This window comes from Oryzias melastigma, linkage group LG6, assembly GCF_002922805.2.
Source record: "Oryzias melastigma strain HK-1 linkage group LG6, ASM292280v2, whole genome shotgun sequence".
Lineage (NCBI taxonomy): Eukaryota > Metazoa > Chordata > Actinopteri > Beloniformes > Adrianichthyidae > Oryzias > Oryzias melastigma.
In genome coordinates, this window is record NC_050517.1 from 8,617,339 (window position 1) to 8,631,725 (window position 14,387).

At 40.8% G+C, this 14,387-nt stretch overlaps 1 protein-coding gene across 6 annotated transcripts in view; it reads right to left on the reverse strand.

The window, feature by feature from the left end:
- LOC112141239 (unconventional myosin-IXAa) overlaps positions 1 to 14,387 on the reverse strand; it is a 132,221-nt gene that overhangs the window by 93,174 nt on the left and 24,660 nt on the right. For all 6 annotated transcript variants that reach the window (XM_024264336.1, XM_036212248.1, XM_036212247.1 and 3 more), the window contains exon 2: positions 17 to 986. In XM_024264336.1, coding sequence (XP_024120104.1) covers positions 17 to 919 — 903 coding nt within the window. In that variant the 5' untranslated portion in view covers positions 920 to 986. The remainder of the gene's footprint in view (positions 1 to 16; positions 987 to 14,387) is intronic.

Sequence of the window (14,387 nt, forward strand, 5' to 3'; positions counted from 1 at the left end):
ATATGATTGTTCTTACCTCCAGCACAGGTCCTGCTCCCAGGATGATCTGCTCCACCCCACTGGCGAAGCCTTTCTGGCTCAGAGCCGTCAGGTGGTGAATCAAGAAGTTGGTGCTTTGCGTTTTCCCGGATCCACTCTCCCCAGAAATGACGATGCACTGGTTCTTCTTCCGCTGCAGCATGGCGTGATAGGCCACATCCGCCACAGCGTAAATATGCGGCTCCAGCTTTCCCAGCGTGTGGTTGTCGTACAATTTGACGTATTTGGGGTTGTAGACGGGTAAGAATTGGAAAGGGTTAATCACAATAAGAATACTCCCAATGTAGGTGTAGATTTTCTCCTGTCGGAAGCGTGCTCGGAGGCTTTCCAAAAGCGTGCGCTCCGTCAGCTCCGGGAGGGCGCAAAGGTCGGACGGAGGATCGCTTCCTGCGGGCTGAGGGAGGAAACCTCGTTCCACCATGCGCCGACGCTCCTCCGTCACCCGGAGCCACTTCTGCAGGCTGCCGCCGTAGTGAATAGATCCATCCAGATTCTTCTCCCGCAGCAGGAAGCGGTAGTCTTCCCCGCTGCCCAGGCCGCTGCGGTTCTCCAGGGCACTTCTCGGCCACAGCATCATGCGCTGCACAGGGCAGTCGCCTGGGTTGAGGATCCATTCCTCCCCTCCAAACTCCTTCACCTCTGCCAAGACGTAGCATTTGGTCCGATCCAGACGTAGTCGCTCGATGAGGCACTCGATGGCTTCAGCGGCAGTGGTGTTCTTGCGAGCGCTGACGGGGCAGTAGATGGTGCCCTCCGCCAGGGTGCCTGGATAGACACGCAGGGTGAACTCCTGGTCCTCCAGGCGCCGCCGCATGCTCCCGGTAATGGAGGCCAAATTGGCGCTGCCGGCATAGCTGCAGCCGCCATCTTGTAAGCTCATGATGGTGCAGCAGGTCCCATCAGCAGACCTCTCCCTGGTACCAGAGGGCTAATTCAGGACATCCCAGCTGCAAGAGAACAGACATGGAAGAAGTTAGAATCTCACAGCGAGAGAACAAAGGCGCTGGTGATGAGCAACAGTCTCGGGGTCATTTTCAGCTGCAATCGGGTCAGGAAAGTCTCGGCGGTCCCATCTATCCCATGACATGGGGAGACGGACTCAATAGGCTTTCTGTTTGGCGACATAAAGAAAACCACAATCCCAAATGTTGCTGTGCAGGAGCACGAGACAGAAGAGGAGAGCTAGTATTTGAAATGATGAACAGTAGCAGCTTCATGATTTTTAAAAGCTACTGGCCACAGCTTATCAGAGGCTGCAACCCTCTATAGGAGCACGCATGTGTGTGTGCGCTCGCGATAATCCGAGGCCAGTCGAAGCGTGCCAAGATTAACAGCTGCCACCTTCCACACAAAAGGCAGCTGTAATGAGAGCACAATGGTATAATTCACCGCTCCCCTGTTGATAGTGGACACAGCACTTCATTCTCACAGTCTCTTTGCAGCATCCCACACATGCAAACACGATCTATCCTGACTGTCCCCAAATGTCACAATCCAAACAACTGTAGAGCGTGCTGGAGATAATGGGAGACGGCACACATCAAACCAGCACTGTTTTTATGCTACATTTAACCACCGGAGTTTCAGCCCTAGAGTTTTTTCGACTACCATAACTCCGCAACAATTTACCCAATTGATGTCATTCCAGCAGATTCTGAAGAGGAGAAAACTATCCTAAGACTGACATGCAACACTTTACAGTAGTGAAGTACTAATGCCATCAACATAAACCAGTCATTTCTGTCGGAGAAGCGCAGTTTTACGCCATTATGCAACCTGTGAATCAGTGATCGCGTAAATTGTCAAGGGCGTATACCATGAAAAATCAACTTCTTGAGCTTTTAGGTGCATTTTACTGTCCAATCCTCACTATAAAGAACCCCAAAGCGGTATTTTGATCCGTTCACACATTTTTGAGTAATCCTCTAAAAACCTGCGCTCCCAACACCAGCCCCTCCCATACCCATGAAAATGCACGGGTTCTCACGGGCTGATGTCACAAAGTGAGACCCGCCCCTTTCAGGAAGAGTCTGCGCTGCCAGCACCACTCTAAGGCCAACACACACACACACACACACACTTTCTTTGCTGAGATAGCAAAGATCAGCAAAAACTCTTTAATTTTCAATGCACAATATCATATGTCAGGGTGTGTATCTTTCCCTCTTCGATACGCACCTCGGTACATGGTCCATGAACTGACACATAAAGGATTCAACTCGCGTTTTGGTGATACGGTCCGGTTCTTTAACTAAAAACTCCAAAATGTGGATATTTCTTATTCATATGGATATAAATAATAATGCATGGTCTTTGAGAGAGAAATGTTTTCAGGTATGGACTTGGAAGAAGCAAGCAATTGATTGGACATCTTTTTGTTTGCATCGCATGTAAATAAAAAGACAAAGACAGTAAAAAAAAAAAAAGAAACTGCACTTTGCCAGAAATCAGTTATTTACATCTTGATTAATTTTATACCTTTAAACCAACATAATCTTGATCATATCTGTGGTTTTCATATACACTGCAGTAGCTCAATCAATTTTCGACACGCAACTATTTTTTACATCCCTACCACATATCTTCCATTTGTGTCCAGTCCCCTGATAAATTCCGAGTCAAACAGGTGTTTGTTTACTTTAGACGCCGGGCTCCTTAAGACCCCCCCCACACACACACACACACACGCCTCCCCCGGTCCAGGCACAGTTGTGCAGACGCCGGCTGTATTAGTGTTGTGAACCAGTGTGCTAAAAGGCAGATATACAGTATGTGCATCCATCTTTGAAAAAGTTTGGATGTTGTTCGTTTTTGTGGAGGAAACGTAGACATGCTGCCGAGGCCGGCTCTAGGATGACGTCATGAAATGGGCGGCACCCACAAGGAGCGCAAGGCGGAGCTTCAGAGATCGTCATCTTCATTCTGGGTAGTTCATAAAAATAAATAATATAACTTAAATAATTTGCTCTTTAGTGTCCCAAAGGTAATATGGATATAGTTTACTCTGAAAGACTTAAGAAAATCATGGTATGGGCCCTTTAGGTATTTAAGGTGTGTCAAAGAGCACCACAAACATCTCAGGTGTTGAAAGATTCATTCACACATGGCAGAACTTTTCCTTTAAGCTATAAAAGGCTTTGTTTGCATCATGGAAATTCAATGACAGAAAAAAATAAATAAAATGTATCATTTTATTTTGGAAAACATCTGTGGCTGAACTGTCTCAGCGTTCACCACTTCAAAGAGGCTAGCTTGAAAATAAACTTCACACATCTAGAGAAAAGCTTCTGGAAGGACACTTCTGATCCTCCTGATACTAAAGGATAGCTTCTAATAGATGGTTAGCAGATGTGCAAAATCGAACTACTTTTTGAAACCACTATTTGACATTTTCCTCAATGTAAAATGCAGACATTTTTTAATCAGGCAAAAACTGAAATCCAGTTATTCCCAACACTCTGATAACAAAGTTTTGATGTGATGCTTGTAGCTGCTAAATGATAAAAATCACATATAGAAGAGAGAGGAGGAAATAAGATGAATGTATGACAGAGAGAAGTGAGGGAAGAGAAATGACTGTTGCAGCTCATTTTGACAGTCAAATTTCAGCTCCAGCAGAGCGTAGCGATATAAGACTGAGCTGATATGACACTGCAATAAGTAGTTTCTATTAAAGAAGGACAGAAGCAGAAGGTCTGGATGTGGGCTCTGTGCTGGACGGTCACACTCAGAATCACAGTCATGAATGACTGTTAAGACGCAGAAGTGCAGAAAACCGGCTTCTTTCAAAATAATCCTAGCACATTTTTTTAATAAAAAGGGGAAAAACACCAGGAATAAGACAAATAAGATACAGTTTCACGTTAATTGATAAGATAAAATGTATATATTAACTAAAAGTAAAGCAACAATGAAATAACGTAAAACTGTGACCAATTGCAAAGTTCAGAGAAGTCTTTACAAAAGACTTGAAACTTTGATTACTGATTTTCAACAATGTAATCTCCAGATTTGCCTGTTTGTCAATTCTATGAATTATCAAGAAGTTTAAATGTAGAATAATTTTATTGACTGTATATGAGAACTGGAGCGAGTGAGTGTGATGTCACCCATGGAAATGACTTACTTTCACCTTCGACAAAATTAAGTCAATTCAGTCTCCATTTTGGGTGACTTGTGTCACAAAATTAGTCATGTTGGAACCAGTAAAAAAACAGTGATTTGCCCCGAAATTCTGTCACACTGAACTCAACTCTAGTTTATTGGTTGTTTCAAACGCTCGATGTGGGAGCCAGCAGACACCACATCCTTTCATTTATAACTTGAACAATTTGCATAAATTAAAAGATAAAAAATTAGGATTAGCGAGAATATGTTTTAAAAAAGTAGAAGATTATGAATATTATTCTGATAAATGTGTCGCTTCCAATTGAAATGGAAAATAGAGCCAATGAATATTAAACAAAATAAAAAACTATTTGTATATATTAAAAAAAAAGTGTTTTTTTTGGTTCAAATTTTTTATGTTCATTTCTTAGAGTCTCATTAGCACATTTGGATTACATTTACAGAATAAAAACAGTGCCGTCAACTGCCTGCTGATTGCATTTTTGCATCTTTACAGCCTCAGTCAAATTCACCTGTACGTGGTTATTGAGTCGTCCAGGCTTGTAGAGGGTTGTAGAGAGAAGCGGTTGCATTAACGGGAGGGCAGAAGCGCCTTGTCAGGTAACGAGGTTCATGCAGCCACCTTAAGGGACATTGTGCATGTTGTGTGTGTATTTCTAAGTATTTGTCATTCTAGCTCAGGGGTCCACAACCTTTAATAGTAAAAGAGCCATTTGGGCTTGTTTTCTACTGATCAAAACTCAGAAGGAGCCATATAGTCTTACTTTAGCCTTTAAGAAATTTGGATTTGCATTCATGACCTTTTTATTTTTTTTTTTTTTAATAATAAACATGAATTTTGTCAATTTTTTGGCACAAACGAAAGCAAATAAATAAAAATAACCTAGCATCTCTCAAAATGTGATTTACTTATTTTCAAAATAAAAGATACTCTGTGCCGAACAGGATCATCTCAGTACAGTTCTGGGCAGATGGTAACCAGTATTGTTCAGCACAAGGTAATATGTGCTTTTAACTCATAAAAGATCAAACTTTAAAATAGATAAATGCTAATTAAGTAATCCTTACTTTAAAGAATTGCTTTTTTTTTTTTTTTACCACTTTGTCCTCAACACTCTTACACAGCTGGGTTTTGTTATTCTAGTTTGGGGTTGGATCTTGATAGTCTTAGTTTGCAGGCTTTGTTTATTTGTTTACTTGAAGTAGTTTTGGTTAGGCAGCCATTAACAGGGAGCTCCCGACTCCAACGGTCGACATGGTTGGGTCAGCAGTCTCCATGACTTATTTTATGTTTGGCCAAGGAGCCACCACGGACAGATAAAAGAGACACATGTGGAGGCCCAGGTTGCAGACCCCTGGGCTAATGGAAGCTATACACACACTTATGACATGCAGGTGATGCTGTCGTACAGTGCCTGAACGCCACACTCAAGTCATTAGTGAGGTGTACATACCGGCTCCTCACTGATCTCGAATAAATGCCACATGCACGGAGGGTGCAGATGATAGATAAGTGCCGGTAGGACACCTGTAGAACTCTCACAAAAACTAAACTGTCATATTTCCTCATTTCTAACAATCAAGCTGCATGCAAGATGCACATACACAAGTTTTAGAGAGTTAAAAAAAGAACAATCCATATGACAGACAGGCATCTCATTTCCTCACCCTTAAATGTTGAATAAGCGTTTGGCCTGCCCTGTCACCTGCAGCATGCCCATAGAAAAAAAGTGTACTTGAAGATTTTCTCTCTATGGGCTCACAGGGCGGTCTACAACTTTGATATTTCCTGCAGCCCACCTAACTGCGTGCTCCATACAGGTTTGAACATTTTTCTGCTGTGACAGAGGCATAAACTGTGCATCCTTCACAGATCTATCCTTTCAAACTGCAGTTTCAGGGTCAACCAAAGACCAGCAGTCATCGGAGCACTCCGGGGTAAAAAGAAATCAGCAGATTCCTATTAGTGTCTTATTAAAAATGTCCAAAACGTCAAGCCTAAATCATTTAGAATCAATCTATTTCTTAAAGGGAACTCCAAGCCCCTCTTTATGATGCTAATCAAGTTTGTATGAGCAGAAAGACTGACACATAACCTGCACTTGGGCTTAAAGATCTTCAAGATAACATTCTGAGGAAGAGCATTTTCCATGGGAAAAACCAGCCCGAGGTCATTTGGCATCCAAGCTGCTCCTCTGATTCAGGCAGATTATTTAACGTGTTGAATTAAGGAAAACACAGAAACAGAAGCACCTTTCTAAAAGTATGTAGGACTCACACTGCTGCAGCAAATTCTGAGGGGAAAAAGCCCACAATTGTGGCTTATTACTTCCTGGAAATCTGCAGTTGGGAAACAAAACAAAAAACAAAGAAAAAGACTTTGGGACTCGCTTACTGTTCAAATATCCAGCAGCAGTTTCCAATTAGGCTTTCTGCTTGAACAACTGAAGCCCAGACCATTATTTGGCAACAAAAGATAATAAAACAGAAATGTTGGTGCCACAGCAGACTGAGGAAACAAACGGCTCCTCATGCAGGTCCGCTTCTCACACCGGTTCTCACCGATTCACCAAAGCTCAGCATTCCTCCACTCTCACACACACAAACCATCATCATCCATAAACCTACACACAAACTGAAGGTTTAACCAACATTTCAGATTCCCTCACATTCATTACAGCAGATTATTCAGGGATTACAGCAGAAACTTGACGTGTTGGCGGACCCACACAACAGGCATTAGCATCAGAAACCTGCAATCCGTTTACTTTCAACTTTTTTTACACAACACTTAAAAAAACATTTTTTTTTTATAAAAATGTACCAGAAAGAGTTACATTTTCAGGTTTTCAGAAAATGCTGAGAATGCAAAAACGTTCTCATTGTGATACAAACGCTGACCTTTGAAGGGCGGGAATTCAAGTGTGCCACCACCACATAGTTGCCAGTTCAGATTCCCACACAGTCTGTCTGAGGGAACCGTGGGCAAGGAAGTATAATCTGCAGCAGGTTTCTGTCCGTCAGCATTAACGGCTAATGGAGGTCATACTGGTCACAACAAACCTCCCAAACGGGTCGGGGAGAAATCTGGAGAGAGACCCGCACTTCGTAAGAGCTGTACTGTCTAAACTGAAACCGTCTTTTTGTGACAGCGTCACTCAAAGCATGTTTTCCTCATGCCATCTGGAATCATCAATGCCCTTCACACAAACCGCTGATGTGAACGTCTTCTGAAGATATTTGCTGGTATTTCTACAGATTACATCTCAATCTTAAAACACCCACTCTGATAAAAATTGTGTTTTTGGTATTTAAATGAAATTTGTGCAGCATTTTGATGATTGAGGCATAAATAAAGAAAATTAAGCTAAAAATTACATTTTTTTATATTACTTTATTAAAATTGTTGTGAATCAGGAGCAGATGAGAAAAAGCTGCTTGAAAAAGGTCATATTTGTGACATAGAAAATATGCTGTGCGAGCCACAAGCTCCTGCTCTGCTCCATTCTGATGCATCCACTTGCAAATAGATCCATGAACGTCTTTGTTTTCCTCATCCGAGCTGGCTCAAAACTGTACGGCTGGATAGCTACAATATTGCTCACCATTTTTGTTGGTTAGGTTGGGGGAGTGAGGGGCTGTAAGCTAGCAGGAAAATGATCTGGAGAGGAGAAATCCCTGCAAACATTTGCTGTGAACAAAACTAATGTGCTCAAACAAGGGTAAGTTTACATCAAGAAGCTCAAATTAAAAAAAAGAAAAAAATGCAGTGTGAGTGTTTCTAAATTCCAGCAGCACACCACAGCTCACAGGAACCGGGCCCACACAGGCTCACACGTCTGCCACACACACACAGAGTGCAGAGTCATGGACTGCTGCATTCTGGGCTGCCTGCGTTTTTGTGAGGACAAACCATGTGTGTGTGCAGAAATGGAAAGATGCTGAAGGTTATATTCAGTATAAACCATCTTCATTTGACATATGAACATATTTTATACAAAAAAGGAGAAACAGCAAAGAAACAATTACAAAATGAGGGGAGATGAAGAAAAAAACAACAAGAAGGAGTAGAACTTTAGGTGGGATACATGACACAGAAATATTGATGTCTTCAGAGTTTGCCAGTGTCAGACATTTAACCTCATTTTTCTATTTAAAGTCCCACTCCAATCATCTTTTCATCTACTTTCAAAGCAATCCCAGTGGTCTTTTCATTATGACTATGGCATTTTAGCCAAACTCAAAATTTCTGTGTGGTTTTCTAGGACATAGTTTCTGCAGAGCGGCAGGAGTTCATTAGAAATTCACCTCTGAACCTACAGTAAGAAGACGGATATCAAAAATATTAATAACACTTCCCTTGGGAGAAAAAACATCCCTTACAAAATAAAACAAGAACAACATAATTGTCATCAAATCCGGGATCAATTTATTAATTACATAGAAGGAACGGATTTGGCACGTTTAAATAGAGAATACTGGAAAAAATAATATTGGCCCTCTGCAGTCCAAAATTTATCAAAATACTTTGTTTTTTTCTTTTTGCATGTTTTCGACATGCATATTTTATTTTATGAGAAAAAAAAAAAAAAATTGTAAAAAAGAAATTCACCTCTGAGTCGTGCCCAAGACTGTTGCCACAGAGCAACACCGCCCCTCTTCCCCTCTCTATTGCTGAGAGCTTGGAGAAGGGAACCAATGTATTTTCTACGTCACAAATGCACTCCTTTCCAAACGACATTTCATGTCTGCTCCTGATGCACAATGATTTGAATATATATTCTCAGAAATGCAATTTTAAGCTTAATTTTCTTAATTTAAGTCCTCCATCATCAGAAAAAATGCCACAAGAACATGTTAAAAAAACTAAAAACAATGTTTCACCATCCTTAAAGTTTAAACAGGTTTTATTATTAAAAAAAATATGTTGGCTTGCGTGCATTATAAGGGCTTGCACTCATGACTGACATGTTACAGCTTGTTGTGCTGCATGCAGTCACTGATGCATTAAAGGTTGTCTGCAGAAATATTTTTCTAGAAATATTGCGCTTTCACAGAAAGTGCATAGTTAATGGCAGTTTTCTTTTTTTAGGATAAACATACCAAATTAACATCAGCTACTAGATAGAATGTTTACATTCAAAAGCACCATTCATGTTGGTTCTGGTTCATAGAACAGGAACAGCTCCAATAGGGAGTGATGGATCACCACTGGCGACGAGCACTACCTTCTGGGAACACGGGATTATTACCATGATGGGAGCACAGGAGTCGGTCCAGCACTGAGGGGCTGAGGAAACTCATCCGTCACTTGTCTGATTTTGAGTTTCACGTGTTTATGTGCTTGTGAAACTCTAATGGAACGAAACTCACCACTACGACTGCCAGAGCACACTTAGCAGATATGTGGGTTTTGGGTTTGCATCATTTCCGCTTGAAGCTTTCACGGTTTCATTTCTACTTTATGAGTTTGTTTTGAAACATGACAGATGGACAACACTGGAACATTTCAAGAAGATTTAAAAAAAAGTCCACATTTTTAGTTTCATGAACATTTTTTAGAATACAAAAAACAAACAGTACATTTTAGATGAAATAGTTTTTAAAAATATTAAATTCTAAGCATTCTCCTGATGAAATCCCGCTCACCAAATTTCTGTTTTATATCAACTCTTATTAATGGCAGTCCTTGCTGAGGGTGGGGCAGCTGGTCAGGACACTCATGGATGTTAAGGCAGTTCTGCTTTCCTGAAGCTGAAACTGGGCTGAAATCAAATTTTGGGATCCATTAGGAAACCCAATCCTGTTCCGAGCATCCTAAACACTGACCTCATCCAGCTTCCCCAATGAGGTGACGTCAAGCTGACCCTTTTTTCTCCTCACGCAAACACACATTACTGCAGCATCAAAACCACTACAGGTATTGATTTAAGACCCCTCACTACAATTACAAATGAACTAAGTATCTCCGTTGCCATGGTTACAGGCCGAGCAAAACCCATTAGCGAAAATGAGTCTTACCATTTCCTAAAAAACAGGTTTGTGTCTGAAGCAGTTTGTCACCATATTGGTTCAATTGTGTCCATCAGCTTCCAACAGCCAGCCCTCTATGTTTTCCTCTTAAATTTTTCATCAGAGCGCACAAAAAGGAACATTCTTCCTCTGGCTCGGAGCTCGTCCCTCAGGGTGCGCCAAAGCAAAGCCCAGGAGAAACCAGTGACCATAAGTGAACAGCAGCGAGCTGCTATCGATCACTGCTGCGCTCAGAGCGGAGAAAACGTTAACCTCTCTGTGGAGATGTTGGGGTGTGGCCTGCTGCTCCACATTTCAGCCTAAAACCTGACCAGAGAACCGCTGCTCCCAACGCACTTTGGGTTGATCAATACAACACTCTTTTTTACAAAAAAAGAGTTAATTCCGGAAGCTTTCTAGTGTTGATGGTAGACAACTTAATCAACTTGGAGTTTGGAGACTTTTTGATTGTTTTTGAGTAATATTTTACATTGAAAGTCATTTGTGGAAGTGCTTGATATCCATCTTTTTGGTACAACTCCAGCTTATTTTTTTTTACAGATATTTTTTCATTGTAATACCTAAAACTGCACAAAAACTTCAATTCAGAATGTTAACGTCCCCCTCCAATATATAATATAATATAATAATGTAATAATATAATATAATATAATAATATATTTTTAACTTTTGTAAAATTGTACCCAGTTGTCTTAATGTGATTTATTATGATTATGCACCTTTTAGAGAAAAAAAAAAAATCAACAAGTCTGTGCAATTTTTAAGATAAATTTTCTGCAGCACAACAGGAGCTTATTGGAAACTCGCCTCTGAGATGTGAGCAGGAATGTTGCAGCGCAGGTAACCTTACGTTAATATCCCAGCATCCTTTAGTTTAGACTCTCTCTGACTAGCTTACAGCTCCTCACAACCCTAAGCAGACATTGGCATAGCAAAAAAAAAAAAAAAAAAGCAAGCAATGGAGTTATGAAGCCCTACAGTTTCGAGCTAGATTTCATCTCAAACGAGGAAAATGAAGATGTTTATGAATTGGAGCAGAGCAAGGAGACTTTGGCCCGCTCATAGCAGTTGCTGCGTCACAAACCCAAGCTTTTTTAAACCGTGGGTTTTCATTCAACACCATCTAAAAGAAATAATCATAGTTATAATCTTAAACGTTTTATATATATATATGTCCTCCATCACAAGAAAAATGCTACCAGAATATGTTATAAACACCAAAAATGCTAATTTCATTTGAGTGGGTCTCAAAATTTTGTCATTTTTAGTGAAAAAAAATCCTTAAAGTTGAAGTAAAACTTTTTACGTTTCAAAACGAGTACTAAAAGTGTAAAGATGAAAGAAAACAAATAAAAAAACAAAGCAATGATGAGGTCAAAACAATGGGAAAAATGTTATATAGTAACAGGCATATACAATGTCCCAAGGGGTATCACAATTATGTATCATAATTGTTTTTAACCTAAAATGTAAAAGTTAATCATTTTTTAAAACTTCTCCCTAAATCTTGAATGAAAACTATGCAAATGGAGGGCGTTTATGTCAATCCTACCTCATTGTAAACAACTGCTGTGATTAGTAAATGCACTGGTGAGTGCAGAGATTACTAAGGGTTAATAGAACCCGCGTTTATTTATTTTTGATAAAATGCATCTTGGATATATGCGGTCCAAATCACAACAACAGTAAATCCAGTGGAGAATTACATAAATTCATGGAATATTTTAGGAGTTTTCAGGCTCAACTGAAGTGACGGATTGGTAAACGTTGCTGTCCCACAAACACCATCTTTTGTGACATCTCTCTTTAAGAGAGTCCAACAGAAATACACCCCCAGTGTGTTTGTATAAAAGCAGCTTTGCCCGGGACTTGTGCAACAGAACAAGAAGTGATCTGTCCGTGGCTTTGGCTCTTAAGGCGCGGTCAGCTGAACGCTCTCCAGAGAACCTATTACACAGCAACTACTGGACACCGCAAAGCTGTGGAAAATTACCAAGGAGAACTCCAAAAGACGAGCAGGAGCCAGAGGCATGCTTAAAGATGCTCAGGCTGACTTCAGCACTACTGAGCACGTCTGGCATGCCAACAGGCCGAAACTGGACACCATCAGCTGAGCCTGAAACAACAGTCCCACTTTTTAAAGAAAACTGCTATGAAACCCACTTAAAGACCCACTGCCATGAAAATTATGTTTTTGGTGTTTTTAACATGTTCCTGTGGCATTTTTCTGATGATGGAGGACATTTATGAGGAAAACTAAGCTCAAATTAGCATTTCTGAGCATTCCTTTACTCAAATCCATGTGAATAGGAAGTAGATGAAGAAACACAGACAAAAGGTCGTACTTGGGATGTCAAAAATGTCGAAAACTACCAAGGAGGGAAAAGGATGCAGGGTTGCTGCATGCCAACGATCCCGCCCCAATTTAGAGCTAATTTATAATCTCCTGCTGCTTTGCAGAAACTATGTCCTAGAAAATGACATGTTTTGTTTGTTTGTTTTTCTTAATTTTAGCAAAAAACAGCATAATTATAATCAACCTGCAAAAGCTATAAAAAATTCCCTCATTGTTTCAGGGATCACCTTCACGGTCTCGCTGTTTTGGTTTTTTTGTGCTACTTTGTATGGATTTATTTTGGTCTGTTCTCCTCCATTCTTTATTATTTACTATATTTAGTTCTCTGTGCTTCAGTTTGGTGCAGTGTGATTCACATGTTGTTCCTCTTTCCAGAGATTTCAGATCCATGTGGATCATCTGTACTCCTGTTCTTGGCCCTGGACCACGCCTCTGACTCATCTTGGCTGTAGACCCCGCCCCCACCTGTCCCCAGTCCTATATAGCTGAACTCTATTCAAATATGTATTTGTAGAGTTAGATAAGCAACTTCTTCTTAAATAGTCCTGGAAAATCGCGTGTCTGTCCTGGTAGGATCTCTCCTTCATGTGGCCATCCCCAAGGCTTCTTTTTTTTTTCTGCATCAGGCTTTTAGGAGTTTTTCCTTACCGGGAGGGAGGGTCAAGGGCAGTGATTACCAGTTTTATTCAGTCTGTTTAGTTTAGCAATCACCTATTGTTTATATTTTATGATCGGTCTGCTTTTTTACAATTACCAGTATGAAGTCCAATGAGGTTATTTTTTTGCAATATTGGGCTAGATAAATAAAATTGAACTGCTCTACATCCTGATTGGCTGTAGACATCGTCAATCAACAACCTCCATGCCGTGTAGAGAGTGCGTTCAATCTGCCACATTTACATAAATCTTTGATTGCAATCAAATTGTTGGTTTCATTAAAAAGAAATTGACTTTTTTCGACCAAGGCTTGAACTTAAGAGAGAAAAGTGTGAAAAAGTATGTCTAAGAAAAATGTAGAAAGTATGTAGAGGATCTAGAATCCTACTTTGCGGGTAATTTTTAGAGTATAACCCCCAGGATAAACGAGTGAACACTTTAGCTCAATAGATGATCAGAATGGGACTTTAACCTCGCGGCAGTGGCACTAAAACGGTTCCATCACCCCACATTGATCGTCAGCTTCCGTCTCCATTTCCTGGGTGTCCTCACATTGATGCAGAGATTTGGGGTCTGATGGTTGACGATCAATACAGTCTGTTCCGTGAATAACACAGCTCAGTGCCACAGGAGAGGCTGAATGTTAAAATGTCAGAAAATTTCACATGTACTTGTTTCTTTCTTCTCATGTCCTGCAGATGTAAAACGTCAGGCAGCCCTTTCAGCCTCCTTTCAGATCTTTTTAATCAAACTAAAATGACCTCAGGCTGGGAAATTCTTGTGGACTGACAGCTCCCCGTGCATAATTTTGGCTCTTTAGTGGTGGGGCTGGGGTGTTTTGTGGAAGATCAAAGCTAAGACGGTCTGGCCCTAATAATGGCTCTTTCAGCTTTGGATGGAGAAGAACCAAACATGTCACAACCGGCGCGCTGCAGGCATTTGTTTGTGCGGAGAAGGGCTTTAAAGAGCTGACACAAAACATCCCACGATTCAGTCTTTTGTGACATCTGTTAAGTAGATGGAGTGAAATCAGAGCCGGTCAGGTTCAAGTGCTCACAGAGCAGTGGGACAGGTGAAGGCTTTGCAACTTCTCCTCTGAAGGCCTGTCGCTTTGGCGTAGGGTCAACAGCTCATTGAGCTTCGCATGCAAACGGACAAAAACAGGTCAGCAGCC